The 23805-nt window shown below is 58.4% G+C and overlaps 3 protein-coding genes across 16 annotated transcripts in view; 2 read left to right on the top strand and 1 right to left on the bottom strand.

Annotated features, from left to right (window-relative positions):
- The first annotated feature begins 9493 nt into the window (after nt 1-9493).
- APBB3 (amyloid beta precursor protein binding family B member 3) lies at nt 9494-16171 on the top strand. The gene is made up of 13 exons (XM_068959883.1): nt 9494-9634; nt 11735-11925; nt 12316-12392; nt 12699-12756; nt 12963-13109; nt 13569-13696; nt 13896-13901; nt 13980-14094; nt 14383-14470; nt 14742-14825; nt 15009-15124; nt 15341-15523; nt 15801-16171. Exons 1-13 carry the CDS (start codon nt 9586-9588, stop codon nt 16032-16034), a joined length of 1476 nt encoding a protein of 491 aa, XP_068815984.1. The 5' UTR covers nt 9494-9585; the 3' UTR covers nt 16035-16171.
- Nucleotides 16172-16189: 18 nt separating this feature from the next.
- SRA1 (steroid receptor RNA activator 1) lies at nt 16190-19591 on the top strand. Of its 3 annotated transcripts, none has more exons than XM_068959880.1 (5): nt 16190-16602; nt 17825-17950; nt 18522-18736; nt 18982-19090; nt 19197-19591. In XM_068959880.1, exons 1-5 carry the CDS (start codon nt 16314-16316, stop codon nt 19388-19390), a joined length of 933 nt encoding a protein of 310 aa, XP_068815981.1. In that variant the 5' UTR covers nt 16190-16313; the 3' UTR covers nt 19391-19591. The 3 variants fall into 3 exon arrangements, with proteins under 3 accessions (XP_068815981.1, XP_068815983.1, XP_068815982.1); XM_068959882.1 differs by having other exon boundaries at nt 16461-16616; XM_068959881.1 differs by having other exon boundaries at nt 16461-16616; nt 19194-19591.
- A 952-nt stretch (nt 19592-20543) lies between these two features.
- ANKHD1 (ankyrin repeat and KH domain containing 1) overlaps nt 20544-23805 on the bottom strand; it is a 125165-nt gene continuing 121903 nt past the window's right edge. For all 12 annotated transcript variants that reach the window (XM_068959867.1, XM_068959862.1, XM_068959864.1 and 9 more), the window contains 2 exons: nt 21001-21174; nt 20544-20769 (listed from right to left, as the gene is read on the bottom strand). In XM_068959867.1, coding sequence (XP_068815968.1) covers nt 21021-21174 — 154 coding nt within the window. In that variant the 3' untranslated portion in view covers nt 20544-20769; nt 21001-21020. The remainder of the gene's footprint in view (nt 20770-21000; nt 21175-23805) is intronic.

Here is a 23805-nt window from a genome sequence, read left to right as displayed (position 1 = left end):
GCTTGGGCAGTCAATGGTTCAAGAGCTACAGTGTGAGTGTCTTTCCCCAGCTAGACCTGTGAGTAATCTTATTAATGTATTTATTAAATTTTCTTTTAAGCTGCTGTCCAGGTTGAGCTCTGACTCATTGTCCTATCAAGGCACTAAGATGAAGGATCTTTTCAAATGTCTGAAGGCTCACAAGGAGAAAAGGGAAAAGTTTAAAGCAACTCTTAAACTTCAGGTGATTTCTGGTGTGCCCCAGAGACTATTGTTAGCCCTCAGGACCCCCCTCTTTCCCTTCTGGTGTGCTCCAGTTCCCACAGATCCTTGCCATTTGCCTTTTGCCGTGCTCCAAAGTTTTCTGAGTGCCCTTCGGTGCTCTCTGGATCCTTCTGTGTGACTCTTCCTGCATCCCAGGGGACTTTGTGTGTGTTTCTGTGCCTCCAAGGCCCTCTGTGTACTTTTCAGAAGACCCCTCCCCCTCCAGAGTTGCCTGAGAATCTCTCTTCCTTGGCAGAAATCCAGCCCTCTCTCAAGTGTGACTCCCATTTCTATAGGTGATGTCAAGAGGAAGGAGCATAGCTGATATGCCCAGCAACAATCTGCAGAGGAGGAGGAGTCCAATACCCTGGCGTTATCATCTGAAGAGTAAGTGTATACCAGCTCCAGCCAAGGCCTGGCATAGACAAGCAGCAGTAACTCATCTATGGGGATAAGGATCCCTATCCCTGGGCCATGGGGTTAGGTACAGTGTCTTGTGATTTTTCATGGCATGCAAATGGCCTAGGTTCAACCCTGACTCCTAGCACCTCTCTGCAACTCCAGTGGAATGACTAAAAGCAGTCCCAAGTTGAAGGCTGGGGATACCAAAGAGACCATGGGTCTGCACCCATGGGACTGGGGAGGGGAAAGGCAGGAAGGTCTCAGTCTGAGCAGGAGAGAGAATTTTGCACTGTTGTTGCAGCTACGCTTCCCATGAGCCAGCCCAGAGCTGGATGGAGGCAGTTGTGCAGCATCCGTTGGAGGAGCAGAGGAGGTTTGAAATGAAAATATAGGTGGAAAAGGAAGAGGAATGGTTCCTCTGGTAAGCATCTCCAAGTATGGATGAACCGTCTCCTCCTGCAGTGCCCTTCCTTCCCACCCCCCAGCCACACTTGGGGGATAGAGGGTTTTTTCCTGACACCCTTTGTGGGAGGGGGAACAGCAGGCTTTGGAGGCTTGTCATTGGTCAGAAATATCTTAATTCAGCACTGAGAGATAGAACAGGAGGGCTGAAGACAAAAGGATTCCTCTCGTGTTTGTCTGTCCCTTTCTAAACCAAAGCATCTGTCCTTCCCTCCCAGAGTATTGATACCAAGATACTTTGCTCTGTGGGCTGATACCTGTTCGGTCCAAGATCTCAGCCCTGCCTCACTCAGCACTGGTCTGACTAGAGGCACATGGGATCTCCCAGAGACAAGGGGAGTATACCACAAACAGCTACTTGGGCACAGAGGCTGAGCTATGACAGGATTTCCCTGCCTTCTCCCTGGCCACTTTCCTTAGATCTCAGCCAATGCTTCACCTACAGGACCTGTATGGACTGAAGGGAGGGGTGCTGGTGGCTGCCAGCCATGCTACTGCAGTCAAAATGGTGCGAGGGTGAATTAAACCGAGTCCCCACACTGGTGTGCATCTTTCCTTGTGCCTGAATCATACCGGGAGCAGCCTGTGAGTGTTGGAGGGGCAGGAAAGGACAACCCCAGAGCCAGGAAGGGTTTTCAGTCCCTGCTCCCAGGACATGCATCTCTCAAGTTTGTGATGTACCTGTTTGGCTGCAGCCGTGGTCATAGTGGCCCAGGGACCTTCTGCTCCTTGTTGGTCACTGACAGAGCCATGCAGAGGGCCCTGCCGTGGCCAGCACAGCCCTGGTGATGAGGAAACTCTCCAGAGAAGAGTAGAGCCTCAGTACCCCTTCCTGGGCAAGGGATTAACTGTGCTGGCTGCTGGCCAAGCTCCTTGTCACTGTTCATGTTTGGTGCACTTGGGTGCTGGGCCTATATGTGTGTGACCAGCACGGGGGGAGCTCCCACTACTGCTCTCCAGGCTTGGCTCCTGTGCAGCAGTGAGGCTGTTAGCATGTGTGGAGTGGGAACCCTTTCCAGATGCTAAAATCCACCTACAAAAGCAGAAGAAAGATGGTTGCTGCCTCTTCCCAGCTGGGGTGACCAGCCTCTACTTTGCAATGGATTTCCCTGCAGGAGAGACAAAGGAAAGAGCTGTTAAACCCCATGGGCGCATTTGTGTGGCCATAGTGGTGTAATTAGTTCTATCTGGATCACCTTGCCTCTTAGCTACAGTGTGGGCTTTTTGACCACAGCATCCTGCATACTTCAGCCCCGTGAATTTCAGGTTGGTGTCTGCTGTCTGGATTCCCCCATTTTGGATATCCATAAAGCTCTTGTCTCCCTATTTTCTTCTATACAATCCATTTTCTTCTATTTTCTTCTCTATTTTGTCTTTTTCTGTGTAATCTTCCTACTGAGTCATAAAAAATGGCTCCATGACCTCCAACCCAACGTATCACAGCCTGAAAAACTCTCCCTCTCTTTCTCACCAAGGCAGTGAGCTCTTTCTTTGAGGTGACTTCATGTTCCCTCTCACAAATGTGAACAGCCTTCTCTGGACCAGCACTCTTTGGTGCACATGCAGTTTTTGCAATATGTCCATATATGTGAATTTTCTTGCTCCAAGCAAGCCAGAGGAGGTTTTTTCAGAGACTGAGCCACTTGCATCAGCTGCATGAATTCTAACAGATGATTGAACCACATCAGCCTGTTAGAAAATGAGCAACTCCGAAAGTATGGAACAACAAGAGAAGTGAAGAAAGGAGAATGAATTTGCAAATGCAACAACTTATTAAACTATTGTCAGTCTCATCTACTGTCAAAATAAGTGCAATGACAACCAGTAGCATTCTTATATTCAAGGAAGTCTACTTAAAATAGTGTTTGGTTTCTAGATATGCTGCAGAGGAAATTATGTGTTCTCATTCCCCTCTGCAGCTTACCACAATGCAGATTGTAGTGTATCACTTCTACAGCATCTCCACTGAGGCAGGTTGAAAGAATACAAAAAGAGTGCCCATACCCTCTGTTTCTGAAAGTCAAGCCTCCCTAATAAGCAATTCTGAAATATCTGAAGTAACCTATCCCGCTTCATCTTTGAAAAACATTTTCATAGCCAATGGCCAAACTGTAACAATTATGCTGGCAAATATTGAAAAGTTCAGTCTGTTATAGCATGCATTTCTCCTAACGACTGGTCTTTTGTTTATTTTGGCTGCACTGACAGCAGATTGGCTCCTCTTTAGCAACTCTGTCCACATTGCAAGAACAACACAAGTTCTCCTTCGGTCACATGCTGCTGGGAACAAATCACTTTGCTCATTGTGCTCGGAATAGGATCACAGCTGACTGGAGCATTGTAATTTCTGAGGTATGCCAAAGTTTCCTCACCAGAACTGGAGGGTAATTCCCCTGAAAAGGTACCTACTGAAATTATTCCCGCCAAGAACATCAGGATCTTGCTGAGAAGCTCATCTGTCATTCAGAGATGCCAACATCCAGCATTCCTGAACATCTATTTGCAACTGCAGCAACTGTCTAAATGTGGCTTGTGGTTGGCTACACAAGGCAGAGGGAGCACAGATGGCTTGAATGCTTCACTGAAAAGCAATGACCACAACTCAGCATAGAAAGAGAAGCATCTCTCCCTTATAGTGATATCAGCAGTCTAGGTAAGTCCTATTATTATCAGTGAAAAACATGCAGCAAAATTCATGTAAAGGACAAACTACCTACAACAGAAATATTGCGTGCTGGAATTTTCTTTTTTCTCTTCTGATTATAAGCCTGTATGCACATTTCTGCTATTGCTCCAGTTAGGCAAGAGGATGTAAACGCACACTGTGCATTGCTTCCTTCCACCCAGGGGTCTTAACAGGGAGCACGCTCAGACCTGCTTTACTACAGCAGAAGTCTGTCTTTATTAACTGTCTTTTAAGCTTACAACGGAAAACCCATTCACTATTCAGACTCTGATGGTTTTCTGCCACTCTGCCTATATTGTCTGGGGCGGTGGGGGGAAGGCAATTTTCCCTGTTGTCAGTGATACGAAGGAATAGTTGGGCTATTGGCTAAATGTTGGGCTTCAGATCAAAAGGGAGGGAGAAGGGAAGGTAGTTAAGACTAAAAATAAATCTTTGCTCCAGAGAGTGTGTGCTCCAGGACTGTCATACAGGCACCACAGAACAGATACAAGCTAGCTAGAGAAGGCTATTATATGAACCAGCTGAGGCCTTTTATACTCATTTAGGGAACCGATGGTACAAACTTGTGGGGGTGGGGGAGGAGGGGAGGGACAGGACAGGACAGGACAGGACAGGACAGGACAGGACAGGACAGGAAGAGTCACACAGTCTGAACAGCACAGAAACAACTGGGAAGAAGGGAAGAATACCCTATTTCCTTTCTCTCACCTAATATCTAAGAGAAGTGATGAGCGATCCCCCTTCTACTGTCAAGAGATCTGACTGATAACTGCCCAAGGAAGATCAAATTGTGAGTCAATACAAGGGGAAATTTTGTGTTCCTTCTCCAGAATTCTATAATTCAGTCCAGAAAAAAAAAAGAATTCCAGTCTCTAGCCCATGGAAAAGGCCAGTGCCAAAAATGATACCTGCCATTCAATTTCTTCTTCAAGCACAAATCAAGCCAAACACAGATCTCTCTGTCTTCAGGGCCAACACCAGAAAATAATCAGTTACAGAATTAGTCTCATACCTTTCCCTGAGAAGTATAAGGGAAAGCCATTTCCTGTCAGCCAAGTAAGAACTGCTCCAAGTTCTCCTGGACAGTTGGCATTTACTTTTTCTCAACCCCAGAGCCACACAGGATTGCCTACAGAAGGCAGGAAATGCAACACAGACGGAAAACAAAAAAAAAAAAACCTTAATCTGGGTGGTAATCAATGGCAATTCTGTGCCTGCTTGAAGGCATTTGATAGAGAATAAATAAATAAATAAAAGAATCTATGAAGAGTCTCAGCTTTGGAGAGCTGAGATCAGGGCAAAACTCCAGTAGAGGGAGTCCACCTTCAGGTTGCCCTTCACCAGACCCAGGGGCATGATTGATAATGCTCAGGAGGACCAGCAGTAATCCACCCCTCCACTCCCTACCTGACACAAGAGCACCCCCTGTTTTTGCAGTGATAATAAGCAGTTTTTTTTAATTTCAGTAAATGCTGGTCCTTATCCACACAGCAAGCACCACCAGGTACTGGTTAAAGCAGCACAGCATGCAGAGCTGTGGAGCAGGTGTCCTTTCTCCACAGTCCTGGGCCCCAGCACTAGCTCAGGCTCCGGCACAGCATTGCTAGTGGGATTGGTGCAGTGCCTTCTCTAGTGCAGCAAACCCCATCTCCAAGCTAGGCTAATTCAGTTTGGCTGACTGCAGCAATGAGAGGCTGCCAGAGCTCAGCTGTGAGGCTGAACCTGGGGGACGTACTGTGCTGCACGGCACAACAACGTGAGCATGCCCACCACTGGTCTCACCCCACTGTCGCTGCCAAGGGCCCTGTCATATACATGTGGGTCTTCATGAAACTGAAAATAGCCCCTGATCAAGTATGCTCTCAAACAGCTCTGTGATTTAAGCCATAAGGAAGCGCCCAAAGATCTGAAAATAAATCAGCAAAACATTAAAGTAATTAACAATGAAAGATGAAGCGTCTTAGAGTGTTATTTTACCTCTGCAGCCAGTGGAAAGGCAAGCCTGGTGATTTGGCCTCTTTGCCATGTTCCCAAGCATGTACATGAATAGTGCAATGCTTATTGCTGTATCACCTCGCAGGCACAGACTGGGACTCCTCAGAGACAGCAGCCCTCTTTTCCACTACACTAACATCCAAAACCCATACTTTTCTGATGCTATATATTAGCCTTTTTTTTGTTTAGGGTTGGGAGGTCCCCCTTTGTTGGACATACAGTATTAGTCTCTGGAGTTAGGAGTAGGTTTCTCCTTAGACACTTGGACTCATCCTCTTGCCTTCACCCTCTCCAGTCCATGCTAAGCCCAGACAGTCAAATAACTGAAAGGAGTGCTGCAGGCCTCTCGAAAGGAGACCCCAATCATAGGCCCACTCACAGGCATAAAAAAATCAGGCCATATCACTGGCAAAAAAACTCAGGCAGCAAACCAGCAGTTTAAGTGATGTTAAGAGAGGTTTTAATCTTAGGGGTAACTGAACCTGGTGAACTGTAGGAACCAGGGCATGCCCCCTCCCTGGGACAGTGAGAGGCAACGTTGCTCCTTTGAGCCTTTTCCTAGCCTCAGCCCAGGTACATGCAACTGCATGCGCGCACACACACACACACACACAGCCCACAGGTACACAGCCCATGGCAGGCAGACTAGCACAGACAGGAAGGTGATACCTTGACAGGCACCCACAAAAGCCCATGCAGCACAAATAGCCTGACCGTGGTTCTGCAGAGAGAAACTCAAGGGAAAGCCCTGCCAAGGGTCTCCCCTGCCTAATGTGCTAGCACACGCGCGCACACGCGCGCACACACACACACACACACACACACACACACACACACACACACACGCGCGCGCGCGCACACACACACACACACACACACACACACACACACACACACACACACACACACACACACACACACACACACAGAATGTGAGTCTCTCCAGGGGCCAGCACCCAGACCTCCTATCCTGCTTAGCAGCTAGTCCAGCCTGAAGTTCACTAGCTGTTCTCAAATACGGGCTCAGAACAGGGAGCACAGTCACACAGGAGAGGCAGGATTTAATACAAATTCAGGACAGATTGCAGTGATCATGCAAAGTGCTCCATCAGGCAAGCATACTGAATAGCCCCTGCTTACATGCTGCTGGTCCCTTTTCTCCTTTTTCTTTCTGTTTTCCTATGCTTGTTTCTCCCCTGTCTGTGCTGAACCCTCCCTTTCTTCTCCTGTGTCTGTTCCCCTAAACATCCGGTAATCAGTTTCATACAATTCTGAAGTTCCATCTGCTCCATCCCAAAAGTATTGTCCCCTTGCATCCTATAATAAATCCTTTATCCCTTTAGGCCATAATTCCCCTTAATCTGCATGGCATTCCTGGGAAAGAGGTGTTTTCCCTGAATCACCTTGGTGGGTTGTGTACTAGAGACAACAGTCTAACTGTTCTTCTATGATGATCTTAGGAACAGCCTACGCAGTGTGCACTGTTTTCATTGAGTAGGTTACAGGGGTCCCTCTGTCTATCCTTTGATCATCCTGCCTCTCCCTCCCTCCCCCCAAAATCTTTGTGTTTAATTTGATTAGTCTTTACTCAGATAACCAAATGCTTTATTAAACAGGTTCGTGGTGGGAGAGTGGTTCCTATCTAGTATTTTCAGTCCTTTTTTCCTTTTTCTTTTTTTGAAGGCCACTGTCAGCTGTGCTGAACAGGAGCAGAAACAGCTGATACAAGAATCGCTGCCTCCTTTCTGATCAGCCAAGCTCAGTTTCTGAAACGTTCCATAAAATCCATTTTGACCTAAGGTCAGAGAAACACATGTAGCATAGGGCACCATGGGAGAAAAGATTTGGTATCTCAGCTTAGTGACCAGTGCACTGCCACAACTAAGCATCACCATGGAAAAATGCAGTGTTTACTACTGATTGCACAGTACCCTGATAACATCATGCACTGAAACGAATCTTTAAACTGGCTGTCCAGAGCATGGTTTTCAACATTTGCCGGGAAGAGTCCCTTCCCACAGAGCTGGAAGTAATCCTTTGCTAGGTACCAGGAGAGCCACATTCTGAGCGGTGATTTGGACTCTACTCTTCCCCAGGTGGCACAAACGGAAGTGATGAAATTGGAGGGGGAGTCAGAAAGCTGGCATGAGAGCTCAGAGTTGGCTCTCTGCAACTCAGCAGAAAGTTTCCCCACGACTGTTGAGTCAGGCCTTTGCTGAGACCTCAGGGATGGCTCAGGCAGGAGCAGTGAGCAGCTCTCCCCCCTTCCTAGGAGGTATATCCTGAGGACCCAGTACTCAAGCAGGGATTTGGTCTCAGAGATCCCACTGGCTGTGGACAGGTGCAGAAGACATAGCCTGTAACCAAGAGAACAAATCTGAACAGCAGCTACATAGGCAGAAATGATTGCAGATTACTGTGAAGTTGGATTATGCAGCTAGTGCCTTCCTTAGGCGAGCTGACATGAGTGAGGTTAAAATGCAGGAGGAGAGAAGGGTACTGTGAAATGAAGTCTCACAAAATTAGCCCAGAGGGGAATGAATGGGAGGATGGGCTCTGAGCAAAGGGACAAAGCCTGGCTGAAAGCAAGGGAGCAGACATGGAAAATTCATTTTGCACTTGGAAGGAGTACAAGCTCTGTGTACAGTGATGCATAGAAAGAAGCAGGGTAGCTGAGGTGGCATGGGAGGCTCTCGAGAACATAAGCTACAGCCAGGCTAGAAAAAGCCCTGCTTGGACTAGCCTCCTACTATGCAGAAGGAACCATTAAGAGGCTACCATGGACTAGTGACACATGCCATGGATAGCAAACCACCTTGAAAGATGTCATCAGGCCCCTACAGCTTGAAAGGGCTTTGTCTATAGGAGGACATGGAAGGCTCCAAGGGGGAAGCTGGAATGTGCAACAACAGATTTCTCTGGAGCTTCCATCCCCGAGTACTGAGCAACGTCCAGGATTGTCAGCGTGCAGCATGGCAAGGAAAACAGAAGTCTCAAGTTAGTGATGCAAAGCTCTCAGCCTGTGGTGAAAAGGGGGAGATGACTGGCACTCACATTTAGGTGTCTTCAGTACTGTCTCAAAGAAATTGGATTGCAGGCAGAGGGAAATAGAACCGGAGCATGTGTGAAAGTGTGCTTCCAGAATAAGTGTGGCTGGAGAGGAATAAGGGTGATCTTTGGAGGAAACCTGAGGGTGCATGGCCGGGGGGGGGTGGGGTGGGGGGAGGAACTAACCTAAGGGCACATGGAAGGGAATACAGCTGATCTGAACCCACTACTGTACTCAAATACCCCCTTTCCTGCACTTAAGAACCTCCCCTTCCAGACACAAGTAACCCCCTCACACACTCAGATACCCCCTTCCATTCCCGAATACCATCTTCCTGCACCTAAATAGCCCCCTCCCATGCCCTAATGCCCCCGTCACACTCACCCCCACACACCAAGATATACCCCCCCACATCCAAATAACCCCTCCTGCATCCAAATACCCTCCTCTAACACCCAAATACTCACCACCTGTACCCAAATACCTCTTTCATGCGCTCAGATATCCTCTGCACCCAAATACACCCTCAGACCCACATCCGCATCCAAATACACCCTTCTTGCATCCCAACACATGCTTCTTGTGCTGCCACTCTTGCAACTCCCCCCCCCCCCCCCCACTGCCTGCGCTCTGGTTTCTCTCCTCCGCGGCCGCTTCCGCCCCGCCTCTGCCGCCAGCCCCCGTCGCAGCCACCGCTCGGGCCGCGCCTCCCGGGAGCGGCCGGCCGAGGCGGGCCCGTACCGGGGCCATGCTGGGCAAGGACTACATGCTGGCCATCATCCTGGTCAACTGCGACGGTAGAGGGGCTGGGCTGCGGGAGGGCCGCGGCTGCTGGAGGGGCGGCGAGGGGGCGGCCATGCTCCCGGGGGCCCGGCATGCGGGGGGTCCCGAGAGCCTCGCTCGCTGCGGGGGGCTCCGGGGCGGAGGGGGGCCGGCGCTCGCGGGGATCCTTACTGGGGCCACTGGGGCCGGGGAGGGCTGCGGCCGCGCCCCGGGGGGCCCGGGCTGCGGGGAGCGGGGCCCCGGCCGGGCGGGCGGGGCGCCCCGCCGCTCTCCGCGGTGCTGAGCGAGCGCGGCCTGCGAGAGCCGCCCGGCCCCCGCCCCGTGCTCCTGCCCGGCGCTGCGGGCCCTCCGGGGCCGGCGCGGCCCCGCCACCCGCGCTGCCCCGGGCCTAGGCGGGGGAGCTGGACCGGGGGCTGCGCTGGGCCCGGAGTGCTCGGCCCGAAAGGCCGGGCTCGACGGCCCGTCCTGCCGCCAGGGCAGCAGGGCCTAGCCGCATACCTGGGCGAAGGGGCCCGGGGCTTCAGGGCATCTCCCCCGCAGGCCCTCTCAAGGGCAGGGAAGGAGCTTTCTGGCCCAGCTCCTGCTGGCACAGGACTCTATGTTGCCAACCTGGAGGGAGGGTCCAGCCAGGCCTGGGGTGCTGGGGGGGGTGGGACCCCCCCCAAGGCACCCGCGGTGGGGGCATGACCCATCGCAAGGTCTGGGAAGACCCGCTGGGCCCTGACAAGTTGGGCAGAGGCAGAGGCCTGAAGGCTGAGGTATTTGGCTTGGCCGTGGGCTGCCAGGCTCTCTACCCCCTTGGCGTCCGCCTGGACAGTGGGCACCTGCAGTGGCCACGTTGGGCTCCAGACCTTCACTGTCTACACCTTAATTTTCATCCTGCTTCTCTCTATCCCTGTGGTGCCGAAAACAAAGGCATCAGCAGGACCCAGTGACTGGGGCAGAGGGACACTCACTCTCACCCTGAACCGAGCAGGACCACCCACCCTGTTCTGTGGACAGGACGCCGAGAGTGGATGTGGGACAGGAGGCTGCTGTGCTGTGCTGTGCCATGGCTGGGCCCACCTACTGTGTGAGCAGGTCTAGGGGCCAGCAGGGCATGGGAAGCAGAGTGTGGCTCACCACTGGCATTGATGGGTTACCCACCCACTGTCTGTCCCTCCCAGCAGCACAGCTCATGGGGAACAAGTGCTCAGAAGAGGCATGCTGATCTCTGAGTATTTTTAGCTATATTCCCAGGAGCAGATCTTGCTACAGTTCTGCACCACAGGCCCAGTTCTGTGACCTCACTGAGGCTTGGAGGTTTGGGGAGGAGGGGGTTAATCTATACCCCCCACCCCCAACTCTCCAAGGATGCTTTCTCCCTCCCAAGGGGTCTATCCCCAAGCCTTTCCCATGGCAAAGTTGAGAAGAAGCCACGCTTGGGCACCCAAAGGTGTTCCAGAGGGCTGGGGACTGCATGCTAGCAGTGAGCTCCTTGACCTGGCAGTCCTGTGCCCTGTCAGGATACCTCCGCACTGTGCCTTCTCCCCTGGGCACCGGGCCGTGCCCGTGCTGGGGTCAGCCTCTCCCTCCTGCTGCAGTGAGCCAACTGCCTGCACTGGTGTCAGTGCCAGGACTCCTGGGGTCTGTACCAGCACCAGTCTAGAAAGAGAGCATTATCTAGTGGGTAGAGCCAGGTTTTGGGTGCTGCCCTTGGGTCTGATCCTGACATGACCAGTGGGCATGGCTCTGAGCATGCCAAGCACCCCCCTCATGAAGGGTGCCCTGTGCTTTGGTTGGTGGCAGAAGGAAGCTCTTCTTAGGGCAAGGGGTTGCCATCCATGCTCTGCTCCATGGCCAAGGAGGGCAGACAGGGCCTGGGCATAGTGCTGTCATGCTGAGCTCCCATGGGACTGGGCTCTGCTACTGCAGCCTCTCTGCACCTCTCAAGGGCTTCCCATTCAGAATTTCTCTTCCCAGCCATGTGCCCAGCTCTGCACTGGGGCACCATGTCCTACCCCAGCAGCAGCTGCAGCTCCCTGCTGCCTGAAGCCACTTGCTTCTCAGGCCTCCTTGCAGCTGAAAGCAGCTGTAGGAACTTTTCCCCCATCTCACACTCTCCCTCTGCCTAGACAACCTCTGGAGTGACCAGAGCCTGGAGACGGACCCTGATCTCCCCCCAGGTTGGAGGAAAATCCGTGATTCTCTGGGCACCTACTATTGGCATGTGCCTACCGGCACGACACAGTGGCAGCACCCAGCATGCACTGCTGGCCCAGGCGGGAGCCTGGAGCCTGATGGAGAGGAGATGCTCCAGGAAATGGTAGGGGATATGGGCAGGGGACGGTGGGTTAGTGTTGGATTCCCCCCTCTCTGTGGATGAGCAGCCTGGTAGCAGCAGGCTAGCCCAAGCCTGGTAAGAGCCCACCTAGAGGGGCTGGTGAAGAATCCAGTGGGTGTCTCTGGTCCAGCCTCCCCTTGGAGTGGGACCGTCTCCATTGCCGCAAGGACCTGCTCAGTCCTTTCCTGGCTGGGGTTAACCCCCTTGTGGTGCTCTGGGAGGCTCCATGTTGGCCCCATCCTGGCACTTCTGGAGGTCCCCTTGGGTTAAGGTTCTGCTCTCCTGGAGGGGAGGCCCCATGCCTGAGGCCCCTGTGGATAGGTGCTCCCCTGGCAACTCTTGCTACCCTCACCTCTTCCTTCTCTCTCCCAGGACTGCCAGGCCTCTCCGGTGAATCACCACTTGAAGGCCAGGCCGATTCCCAGCCCTATGGCTTCACTGTCCAGGAGGTAGGGTTGCCCGCATGCTCTGTCAACATGGGGCCAGGGGAGGCTTTGGGGCACCACGCAGTGGGCAGCCTTTTGCCCACCACTGGGTGCTCATCCTTAGCATCCTCCCCCAGAGCAGCCACAGAGATTGCAGTCAGCAGCACCAGGCTGGGCACCCTCATGGGATGCTCCCCAGCTCATAGCATGGGGAGGGGGGGAGGGCCCTCCTGCTGCAAGGGCATCCTGACACTTCTCAGGGCACTGGTGCTCAGGGGCAGTGCTGCTGAGTGGAAGTGTTGCCCACCCCACCACCCTATGCCGTTGCAGGACCTCACTGTCCTGGCATGGAGATGACTCCCAGCACACCACCGAGCCTGGCTCCAAGGTACTGCATCTGGAGGTGGGAGGGTCCTGGCACATTGGGAGGCTCTTGCCCCTGTCTCAGAGCACCTGGAGGAGTGGCACTGAGGCATCATGTGGAGGGATGGAGGGCAGGAGGGAGCAACCAGCAGCTGGCAGGCACAGGGATGGGGGTGAGGGCAGCAATGGCTGTGCTGGCCTGGCATGCAAACTTTGTGTGTCCCTGCTCAGTGCTTTGCCGTGCGTTCGCTGGGCTGGGTTGAGATCCCTGAGGAGGACCTGGCACCTGGTAAGAGCAGCATCGCCGTCAACAACTGCATCCAGCAGCTCTCCAACAGCAAGTGCCAGGGCCAGGGCTCTGCAGGTAGCCGGGGCGAGGTGAGGGCCAGGGACAATGCTGCTGGGGAGGCTCCCGCAGCTGTGGCCAGGGGCCAGCACTGCTGGAGACAGCTGTCCCCACATATGTGGATCATACCTGGGGAGCCCAGGTATGGGCAGAGCCAGCTGTTGCCATGCACAGGGTCAAAGCCAGCAGACGTGGGGCAGGCCAGGCTGTTGGGGCTTTCCCTGCACAAGGGGATAGTGCCAGGAGGTGCCTGTGTGGGGACTTGTCCCCACACGTGGGGATGGTATCAGGGGTGCCCCCATGTGGGGCAGGCCAGGTGGACAGGGCTGTTCTCACTTGCGGACTAGGCCAGGAGGTGCCCAGATGCAAGCAGGCTGGGTGGATGGGGCTGTCCCTGCACATGGGACCAGTGCCAGGGTGCCCAGGGGTGGGGCAGGTGGGTGGGTGGGACTGGCCTGCCACTAGGATGAGGTTACCCCGGCTCCCCACAGGGCCAGAACCTGGTGATGATCCTGAAGAAGGACACCATGAGCCTGGTGGACCCTCTGGACCATAGCCTCATCCACTGCCAGCCCATCCTCAACATCCGTGTCTGGGGTGTTGGCTGCAACAACGGCAGGTGCCAGGAGCAGGGGCCCCTCCATGGCGGGCAGAGGCACAGCCCATGGGCTATGGGGGGGTGCCCCTGCACCCGGGAGCCATGCCATGGCCTGGCACCAAGGGGACTTGGGCAGCCCTGGCTCTGCCCGCTTGGCGTGGTGGGACCCACACAGTAACCTGTCTGCTCTCCTCTCTCCCAACTGCCACGGCGGATGCAGGGACAGGTAAGGTGGTGTGGGGCAAGGGGGTTGCACCAGAGTTTGCCTCCACCAGGCCTCACTCACCCACCCTTGGCCTTGCAGGGACTTTGCGTTCGTGGCCAGTGACAAGGACACCTGCGTGCTCAAGTGTCACGTCTTCCACTGCAATGTGCCCGCCAAGGGCATCGCCAAGGCCCTGCATGAAATGTGCTCCAAGGTGGGGTGCCAGGGTCTGTGGTTACAAGTGGGCTGAACCCATCCACGGCCCCGGTGGACGGAGCAGCAGAGCTTGTGGGGGCACATCTGGGCATGACTCCATGGTTTTGGAGTGGGGGGCCAGTCACAGGGCCCACTGGCTCTGCCAGCCAGCACACACCTCAGTTTCCTTGCTCAGTGCGTTGCTCATCCTCCACTGACAAGGGGCTGAGGGGTGCCTGGGTGCCCCAGTCACCTGGTCAAGGCACCCCTGAAAGCACAGAGCCCCACATAATACTGTCTTTTGCAGATCATGGCTGAGCGAGTGGTAGCAAATAGCAAGTTCTCACGTGCCATCAACTTGGAGCCCATCTCCCCCGATGACCTGCCGCTGCAAGGTACTGTCCCACAGGCATATGACCCCAGCTACGGCCCCTGCGCACCCTGGTGGCCCGCTGTGAGGGCTGGCTGCCATGGTCCCCATGCCCACAGCCCTGCATGCTGTTCCCCCAGTGCAAAGGGCGGCCTGGGTGCAGTGGGGCTGTGCCGTGCTTGGCCGCCAGAGCCCCTTGTCCTGCTTGGATGCATCCATGGGGGCTTTGGAGACCCTAGGGTCTGTGTGTTGGGGGGGGGGGGGAGGAGTCCTACACATCTCTCCTGTCTTGGCAGTGGATATCCTGGACGCTGTGAGGCAGTCCATCCAGAAGTACGAGGCACTGTACATTGGCAGCCTGCCCGTGCCCAGGGCCATGGGTAAGCGTTGTTGCCCCCATGGTGGCTGGGGGAGGCCCAAGAAATGCCTCTTTGCTGGGGAGGCCCAGTGACCTCTGCCTACAGGGCCTCAGTGCCCTCTGCCTCCCAGCAGCACCCTGTGCGGCACCCCATCCCCCTGCCTTGCTGGGTCAGGGACCACCAGCCCCATCTATTGCCCCCCAGGGATGGATGTGCTGAACGAGGCTATTGAGAAGCTGATGAGAGGCCCTGGGCGGGAGCGCTGGACACCGTCCCTCATCAGTGTGTCTGACACAGCCATGAAAGTACACCCAGCACAGGTAGGCCCAGGATCAGCAGGGGCTCTGGGAGTCCAAAGGGTGCTGCGGCTGATGCAAGAACCCTGCTGCCACCAGGGTGGGAGGTTGTGTCCCACTGGGGAGGGACTGGCCTGCGGTGGCTGAGCTGCCTTGGAGTGGAGGCATGGTGCTGGATCCTGAACCCTGGTGTAGCTGCCCTGGGGTTTGGCACGTGACAGATGGGGCCATCCCTGGCAGGAGGAAGAGGAGGAGGCTCACATCTGGGAGTGCCAGGTTCGGTACGTGACCTTCCTTGGGGTGGGCAGGGACGCGCACACCTTCGCTCTCATCGTGGATACGGGACAGCGCTTCCAGTGCACAGCGTTCTGGTGCGAGCCCGACGCCGGCACCATCTCAGAGGCAGTGCAGGCAGCCTGCATGGTGAGTGGGGCCCTGGGGTGCCCCCGCGCACTTGCCTGGGCCCCACAGAGGGTTCACCTGGGCTGGGGACTGAGCTAGGCAGCCTGGGGTTTCTGCAGGGGGGGAGCAGAAGGCGGGGGGCAGCAGCTCAGCCCCCCACAGGGCTTAAAGGGGCTGGTCCCCGAGCCCTGCTGCAACACAGCTGACCCTGCCGCGGCCCCGCTGTTGCGCCTGTCTTCGCATCCCTGCCGTCGCGGGTCGCCCCGCGGCCCTGCCATGTCGTGTATCGCGCCCGCAGGTGCAGTACCAGAAGTGCCTGGTGGCCGCGGCGCCGCGGGCCAAGGCGAAGGGTGCAGCGGCGCGGGCCAGGCCGGCGGCCGCGCCAGGCAGCACCTTCGGCCCGGGGGTGCCGGGCTCGCCCAAGGCGAGCGGGGGCAGCAGCGGGAGCGGGGCGCCCAGCCCCCGCAAACGCGGCGTCTTCTCCTTCCTGGAGACCTTCCGCCAGAAGCACTCCCTGCTCTACACGCCGTAGGGGCTGGCGGGGGACGCGCCTCGAGGAGCCCCGGCCCCAGCCCCGGCGCAGCGGTAACCGCGGTCGCCGGCGCAGCCCGCCACGTCCCGGCCCCGAGGGCCCCGAGCGCGCTTCCTGGGCGAGGGCAGCCCGCGGGACCGGCACCCCATCCCTCACGCTCTGGCGCTAGGACCCCCCGCACCATCCCCGTTTCACCCAGCACCGCTGCTCCGCTGCAGGAGGGGCCCGGCCCGGCCACGGGGCCCTGCCGCCCGAGGCCCTGGCGGGGCTCAGCGCCGCATGCTGCCCCGCGGAGCGGAACCCGGCTCCGCGCCCCGGCCCCCGCCCGGACTCTACCTCAGCGACACTTTCGTAGGCGACCATTTCTCAATAAAACACGACCATACAGCCACCGCGACTGCGCTCTGCGCCGCTCGGGGGCTGCCCTCTGCCGGCCCTCCCAGCGCAGCCCCCCGGGCGGACCCCGCCCCCCGGAGCGGGCCGGGCGCTGAGCCCCGCCCCCTGGCCGCCCCCGCCGCCGAGCGGAAGGGGCGGGACCGGGAGTGTGACGTGGCGGGATGGCGGAGCTGTACGTGAAACCGGGTGAGGGGCCGTGCGCCAGGAGGGGGGTGGGGGACGCACTTCCGGTCTGGGGGAGGGAGTCGTCCCGGGGGGGCTGTGACGCGAGGGGATCCCGGGAGAGCCTCCGCGCGGAGGAGAGGAAGCCCCTTGTCCCGGAGGGGAGCCGGGGGGAGCCCGGGTGCGGGCGCGGAGAGCCCCGCGGTGTGCGTGTCCGGGGGTCGGGGGCCCCGGGGTGTGCGTGTCCGGGGGTCGGGGGCCCCGGGGTGTGCGTGTCCGGGAGTCGGGAGCCCCGGGGTGTGCGTGTCCGGGGGTCGGGGGCCCCGCGGTGTGCGTGTCCGGGGGTCGGGAGCCCCGCGGTGTGCGTGTCCGGGGGTCGGGGGCCCCGGGGTGTGCGTGTCCGGGGGTCGGGGGCTCCGGGGTGTGCGTGTCCGGGGGTCGGGGGCCCCGGGGTGTGCGTGTCCGGGGGTCGGGGGCCCCGCGGTGTGCGTGTCCGGGGGTCGGGGGCCCCGGGGTGTGCGTGTCCGGGAGTCGGGAGCCCCGGGGTGTGCGTGTCCGGGGGTCGGGAGCCCCGGGGTGTGCGTGTCCGGGGGTCGGGGGCCCCGGGGTGTGCGTGTCCGGGGGTCGGGAGCCCTGGGGTGTGCGTGTCCGGGGGTCGGGGGCCCCGCGGTGTGCGTGTCCGGGGGTCGGGGGCCCCGGGGTGTGCGTGTCCGGGGGTCGGGGGCCCCGGGGTGTGCGTGTCCGGGGGTCGGGAGCCCCGGGGTGTGCGTGTCCGGGGGTCGGGGGCCTCACAGTGTCCGTGTCCGGGAGTCGGGAGCCCCGGGGTGTGCGTGTCCGGGGGTCGGGGGCCTCACAGTGTCCGTGTCCGGGGGTCGGGAGCCCCGGGGTGTGCGTGTCCGGGGGTCGGGAGCCCCGGGGTGTGCGTGTCCGGGGGTCGGGGGCCTCACAGTGTCCGTGTCCGGGGGTCGGGAGCCCCGGGGTGTGCGTGTCCGGGGGTCGGGAGCCCCGGGGTGTGCGTGTCCGGGGGTCGGGGGCCTCACAGTGTCCGTGTCCGGGAGTCGGGAGCCCCGGGGTGTGCGTGTCCGGGAGTCGGGGCCCCGGGGTGTGCGTGTCCGGGGGTCGGGAGCTCCGGGGTGTCCGTGGGCCCCAGAGAGCCCATGTCTGCGGGTCGGGGGCCCCCCAGGATGCTGGGGTGCTGCCCAGGCTCTTACTGCTGCCCTTTGGTCTGGCAGGGAACAAGGATCGTGGCTGGAACGACCCCCCCCAGTTCTCCTATGGGCTGCAGACACAGGCTGGGGGCCCCAAGCGAGCCCCGCTCACCCGTCGGCCACCTGCCCCTGTCCAGGGAGCCCCCCCAGGTCAGAGCACCCACGCAGCCCCCATGCCCTCTGCAGAGCTAAAGCTGCCCTGAGAGCACAGCCTCTGGGCTGTGGCGAGAAGAGTCAGGGCCCCCGTACAAACCTCTGCTTGGAACAGCATAAGGTTTGGCCATGGCCCTGCATAGGTCTCTTCTCTCCTCCGCATTTCTTGGGTCTGTCTCTCTGCTTGGAGTCAGCAGGAGTGGCAGTCTGGCCCAGCCTGGCTGTTGCATCCCCTCTGTCTCTGCTCCATCAGCAAGCTGTGCTGGCTTTCCTAGAGAGCGAGGCTGGCAGTACCATCCCTTTCCTGCAGCTCCTCAGAGTGCAGAGAGACTGGGCAATGCTGGCACAGCAGTACCAGCCATGCAAAGAGGACCTAGTACCAACCCTGAGAGCCAGAGAGGCAGTGAAGCTATAGGGTGCAGGAGGGTCTGAGATCCTCCCCACCTGCTTGGCACAGCTCTTGGGGGGTGATGAGTTTGCAGTTCTCTGCACCTGGCTGAGTTTCCCTGCTGTTGGGGCTGGGTGCACTGGGCTGACTGCTCTCCACATCACTGTGTATTCTCTCTAGGTGCTCCTCCAGACAATAGTAGCACCCTGGCTGCCTCCAAAACCCTGCCCCCCAAATCACTGGGGCCACCCCCACTTGGGCCTGTCAACCCTGCCCTGCGGACAGAGAGTGTTAGGCCAACTGTAGAGGAGCCCTCAGAGGACTGCAGTGTTCCAGCGGATGCCATCCTCATCCCCCTGAGGGAGGCCCTAGATGCCTGCCGGCCCACAGTGCAGGTGAGGCCTTCAGCGCTTAATCCTCTGCCTCCTGGCCCAAGCCTCATCTCACCTAGCTGCTCTTACAAGACAGCACTGCTGTTCTGCACTGGGGAGCAGGAAGGTTCAGCAGCCAGAGAGGGGCCATGTAAGGGCTGTTTGTTCCCAGGAGAGCTCTGGGGCTGGGATAGCCACCTCTGCACGGGAGGGCTGCCCAGAGGCTCCCTGGAGCAGGACCCCGCTCCAGCTGCTCTCCGTGCTTCCAGAAACAAGTGTGTGACGACATTGGGCGGCGGCTGATGGTGCTTGGGGACACGTGGGCTCAGGGGAAGCTGTCAGCCCCTGTGAGGAAGAGGATGAACGTCCTGGTGCAAGGTGAGGGTCACAGAAACTGGATCTGGGTCAAGCCTGGGCCATCGGGCATTTGGTGCCCACTGGGGTGCTGACACGGAGCCATTGATGGGTTCCCTTTCCTCAGCAGAGCTGCAGCAACACCACTGGGACACAGCTGATGAGATCCACCGCTCACTTATGGTGGACTATGTGAATGAGGTGAGCCAGTGGCTGGTGGGTATCAAGCGCCTGATTGCTGAGATGAGAAACCTGCCCACCGTGGTGCTGGCTGAACCCAGGGATGATGGGACCAAGACCATGCCTGACCAGGAGGCTGCCTGACGCTCAAGAACGGGGCTGTAGACTGTTGGCAGTGCAGCCTGTGTCCAGGGCCACTGGCAAGAGAAGGACCCCTTGGTGCCTGAGGAGGTGTGGGTGTCTCTTGTTACTCCTCATCCTCTCCCAGGAAAGGGGGATTTTTAAGCACCATAACATTTTAGTGATGATTCACTACATTATGTTTAATAAATAGCACTAATCTGACCTGGCAGCCCTGGTACTCTGGGGCAGGCTGGGTCCTGTCTCTTCAGTGAGCAGCCAGAGATGCTGGGTGAGGTGAGAACAGCTTCAGGCTGGTCTCAAGGAGTTCTCACCCCAGTAGGGAGGTCCCAGCCCCACAGCACATTAAGGGAGGTGCAGCTGAAGCTGCTGTGATAGAGGAGTGGTATATTTTCCTGCTGCATTGGTTGGGAAATTTGGGACCCTCTAGCCAAGCCTTTGGCAGTGGTGGGGAAGAGTCAGAGGAACAGGCCAGCAGCCCATCTCTTCTGCAAGGAGACAGGCCTTGGGGAAGTCTTAGGGTGGCTGTGTGAGCCAACATGCAGCCATCCTCAAGCAGCATGGCATGGGCTGCTGCAGCTCAGCTCTGCCCACATGATGACACCAGTCCTTACTCTCAGCAGCCGGGTACCTGTCCACCCTCACACATCTCAGACCCAAGCATGGGACCTGGAGACTCAACCCCAGGTGGCCCCTAAGGCAGTGGGGAAATCCAAGCAGAAACGTCATAGTGCTGGCTCTAAGCTCACCAGGCTGTCAGCTCTGGACAGGTGCAGGGAGATTGCCTTGTCTCCAGCCTGCACTTGCAGGAGTGCCTCCTCCACCTGCCCTGACCATGGCTGGCACAGCACCATGACTGTCCTGAGTACCCAGCTGGAGCAGGATGGGGAACATGTGGCATCCCAAGCCTAGCAGCAGATTCAGGTGCTCAGGCCCACACATTTCCAAGGCTGCCGGAGAGCTATCAGCTGTACTGCAGGCCTCAGCAGCACTATCCCTGACCCTGGGAGTCCTGCATTCACCCTCCAATGTCTCATTGCACAAAGGAGAAATCCTGGGCACCCTGAAAGGTCAGCTTGGCTCATCCTGACTACCCTCCCCAGAACGGCAAGGGCCCAGCCTGGACCCCAATGCAGAGAGGCACCAGCCCAGCACAGGGGTTTCATGGTGTTTATTGATCAAGCGCGAACTCCCCAGGCAGTCGCACCAGCCAGTTGTGCCAGAGCGCATGAGGTGTCACGTGTCCATCCCCAGCATCACAGAGAGGGCTGCAGCCAGCCAGTCGCAGTGCCAGCACCTCCACGAGGCCCAGGAACAGGCCCAGCCATGGCCTGGAGACGAGGAGCTGAGAACTCAGATGTCCATCTCAAACTGGTCTTGATCTGGAAGGGCAGGGAGGGAAGACAGGGCCAGGGTTAGGATGGGGCTGCCTTGAAAGAAACACGTAGGTAAATGGGCTGCTGCAGGGGCAGGAGACTAGATAGGGCTAAACAGAACACTGGGCTGAGCCAGGGTCTCTCCTTGCCCTTGTGGCCAGGTGGGAACCCCATGCCCCAGATAGCATGGTCCTATTCCCCTGTTTGGGCAGGCGATGTGGTTCCTGGGCTGCTCACCTGGCATGGTTTCTTCGCTCTCATTCTGCTCCTTGAGCTCCCCCAGCTTGACGAGGCTGGGCTGGGCCGGGGAGGTGACACCGGGGATCTGGGGCAGGCAGCAGGGAGGGGTCCTGGCCACGGGTGAATTCTTGCACTCCAGCAGGAACTTGCGGTCGTAGATGATGCGGGTACCTGCCAAAAGCAGGGGGCAGTTAGGCACCATTGGCCCCTGGCAGCCCCCTCCCCCCACTGCCATGGCCAGAGCCTAAGCCCAGAGCAGAGGGAAGGAAGGGGCCTGACCCAGCGCTCAGCCACAGCTGGGAATCACAGCTGTGTTTGGAGACATCATGGGAGTTCCTGGCAGGACAGAGTGTGAAACCCATCCTGCACCGCAGCTGTTCCCTGCATCGTTCCTCCCAAAGCTCCAGGAGCCCTGCTGGGGCGCAGCGTGAGATGGGAAGAAATGTCTAGATTCCCCAAGGCAGCCCACATGGTGCTAGGAAGCCATGGATCCAGGCAGCTCCAAAATCAACCTTTGTGCTGCCTGCAGCACTTCAAGCAGGCTTGCCCTAGGTACAGACGAGGTTTGGCTGCCACACAGCAGATGTGTCCCCAGTGCATTCCAGCATCCAGGAGCCCTGCACTCTGCCGTGCAGTGGCTTCTGGGGTGGATCGCTTCAGCTTTCAATAGCAAAGACCCAGTGTGCCCCCCATTAGCTTCATGGGGAGGCATAACTGAGAGCACTGTTTCCATCAGCTCAGCCGAGCAAGGCACCCCTGTGTTCCCTGCAAAGGGAGAACGTGTTGGGTTAGACAGGACACCACGTTATGGGTGTCAGCTCTTTGGGCGTGCTCCCACAGCAGCACCTGCTCCAGGTGCTGCCATGGGGAAGGGCATAGAGCGCAGCCTCTCCCTGCACATGAGCATCTGCAACGATCTCCGAGACTGAACCAGCCTGTGTGACACTTCTGCTCCCCTTCACAAAGGCCAGCCATTCCCCTCCCTGCTGGCAAGGGGGCCCAGCTGTCCCCACAGGAGGCCAGGCTGGTGGGTCCTGAGGGGACAGAGCAGCATTTCCAGTGCCAGGTTGCCGATGGCAGAGGGCAGCCGAGGGCAGCAGCTGGTGCAGCAATAGCTCTGCCCAGAACTCCCTGTACAGGCTGGGCCCTTCCCAACACAACAAACACGTTACACAACCCGTGGAGGGGCCTGCCGCAGCCATGCCAGCACTTGGCCCAGCTCCCTCAGTCCCAAGATAAGGCTTATCAAGGGCACACAATGGGACCAGCGCCCACTGCAGCCCAACTGAAACCTGCTCTGCTCATGCATGCGGGGCAGTGCTACCCCAAGGACAGGTAGCACTGGGCAGCTGCCTGGCCTGGCCTGCCTGTAGCTGAATCGGGGATTTTGCTGAGGGCTGAAAGAGGAGAAATAGGGTGAGCTGAAGGTACCCTGTGGTGCGAGCTGTGCCACTCTGTTCCTGCCCGCAGGGCTGGAGAGCTTAGCTCCACGCAGTTTTGTGCTGGTCTCTGGCACCTCCTCCAGCTTCAGCCAGCCTTACCAAGGCAACTGCATGGCCATGCTGCCAAGCACAACCCTGTCCTAAGAGGGAGCAGGACTACATCCAGCCGCTGCAGCAGCATTGCCTGGAGCTTGTCCCCCAGTGATGCAGCCCAAGAAAGTCACAGTCTCCGCATGGGACAGCAAGCGGCACAGGGCAGTGATGGCCTCTGCAGCAGCTGTACCTGCCTAGTAAAGCCTCTCTGCAGAGCTTTACGCTCCCTTACCTGCCCCACCTCTGAGCTGCCAAGGAAGTAACACACACTGGGAACGCGACCTGCCTGGGACGGTGCTGCTGGATGCCGAGGCCATGGCATTGCAGCAGGAGGCCCGGGCGTCAGGACCTTGCAGGTTCCTGCTGCACCCTCAAGTGCCGAGCTGCCTCTGCAGCCCGGGACCCATTTTCGAGGCAGAGGGGTGCAGCTGGCGTTGGCTGGGCAGCAGCAAAAGGTGGGAAGAGGCGAGATCAGGCAGGGCGAGCCCAGGGTGACTTTCCCTGGGGCTACCTGCAGAGGCCCCTGGCCGGTTGGGGACAGGACCAGCTCTCCTAGACCGGTGGAGCGCACATAGCCCCCGGCCCCGCTCCCACCCCGGCCGGGCCCTGTGGGCACGATTGCCATTCGTCGTGGGGCAGCACCGCAGAGCCCCAGGAGCGTAGGCCGGGGCCACCCTCCTCCCCGTGCTGGGCGCGGCCCGGCCTTACCCCCCGGCGTGGTAGAGTAGAGGGTGCCGCCCGGAGTGGAGCTGTAGCCGTCCGGGGAGGGGAGATCGCGGCCCCCCGGGATGGGGCAGGAGGAAGTGGCGGTGCCCGCCGCGGCCATGGAGCCGCGCCGCGCCGCGCAGGGTGGCGGGCCCGACACGTGTGCGGGCGGGGGAGGAGCGGGCCGGGCCGGGCCGGGCCGGGCCAGCCCCCGGGGACTCCGTGCCCCGCCCCGGCCGGCCCCGGCCACCGCCCCTGCCGGGGCGCCGGGGTTCCGCATGGGGGCCAGGCCGCGCCGCCTCCCTGCGGCCCGGGGAGGGAAGCACCACGGCAGCCGCTGCCCCAGGAACGCTCTGACATGGCCAGGCCGAGGGGCTGCCCCTCGGCCTCGGTTCCAGGTCTCCCTCCCTTCCTGCTCGTCTCTAGCAGGACCTAAATAAACACACAAGAACAGGCTTAGGCACCAAGGGACTCCACCTATCTCCAAAGCCCCCTTCTACCTTAACAGCACCGTGGCACCTGGGAAGATCCCTCTCTGCTACACGTCTGAACAAACTCAGGC

The sequence above is a fragment of the Struthio camelus genome, chromosome 13 (genome assembly GCF_040807025.1).
Source record: "Struthio camelus isolate bStrCam1 chromosome 13, bStrCam1.hap1, whole genome shotgun sequence".
NCBI lineage: Eukaryota > Metazoa > Chordata > Aves > Struthioniformes > Struthionidae > Struthio > Struthio camelus.
Note: the sequence above shows the minus strand (reverse complement) of the source record. Positions and strands in the feature narration are given on the sequence as shown.

Bases quoted from the DNA above. Each gene is read 5' to 3' on its own strand.
- APBB3 (XM_068959883.1), top strand. From the start codon at position 9,586: ATGCTGGGCAAGGACTACATGCTGGCCATCATCCTGGTCAACTGCGAC. The intron at 13,110-13,568 runs GTGAGGGCCAGG...GGCTCCCCACAG, and splicing joins CTGCAGGTAGCCGGGGCGAG to GGCCAGAACCTGGTGATGAT. The intron at 14,471-14,741 runs GTACTGTCCCAC...CTGTCTTGGCAG, and splicing joins CGATGACCTGCCGCTGCAAG to TGGATATCCTGGACGCTGTG.
- SRA1 (XM_068959880.1), top strand. From the start codon at position 16,314: ATGCTGCCCCGCGGAGCGGAACCCGGCTCCGCGCCCCGGCCCCCGCCC. The intron at 18,737-18,981 runs GTGAGGCCTTCA...CCGTGCTTCCAG, and splicing joins CCTGCCGGCCCACAGTGCAG to AAACAAGTGTGTGACGACAT. The intron at 19,091-19,196 runs GTGAGGGTCACA...TTTCCTCAGCAG, and splicing joins GATGAACGTCCTGGTGCAAG to AGCTGCAGCAACACCACTGG.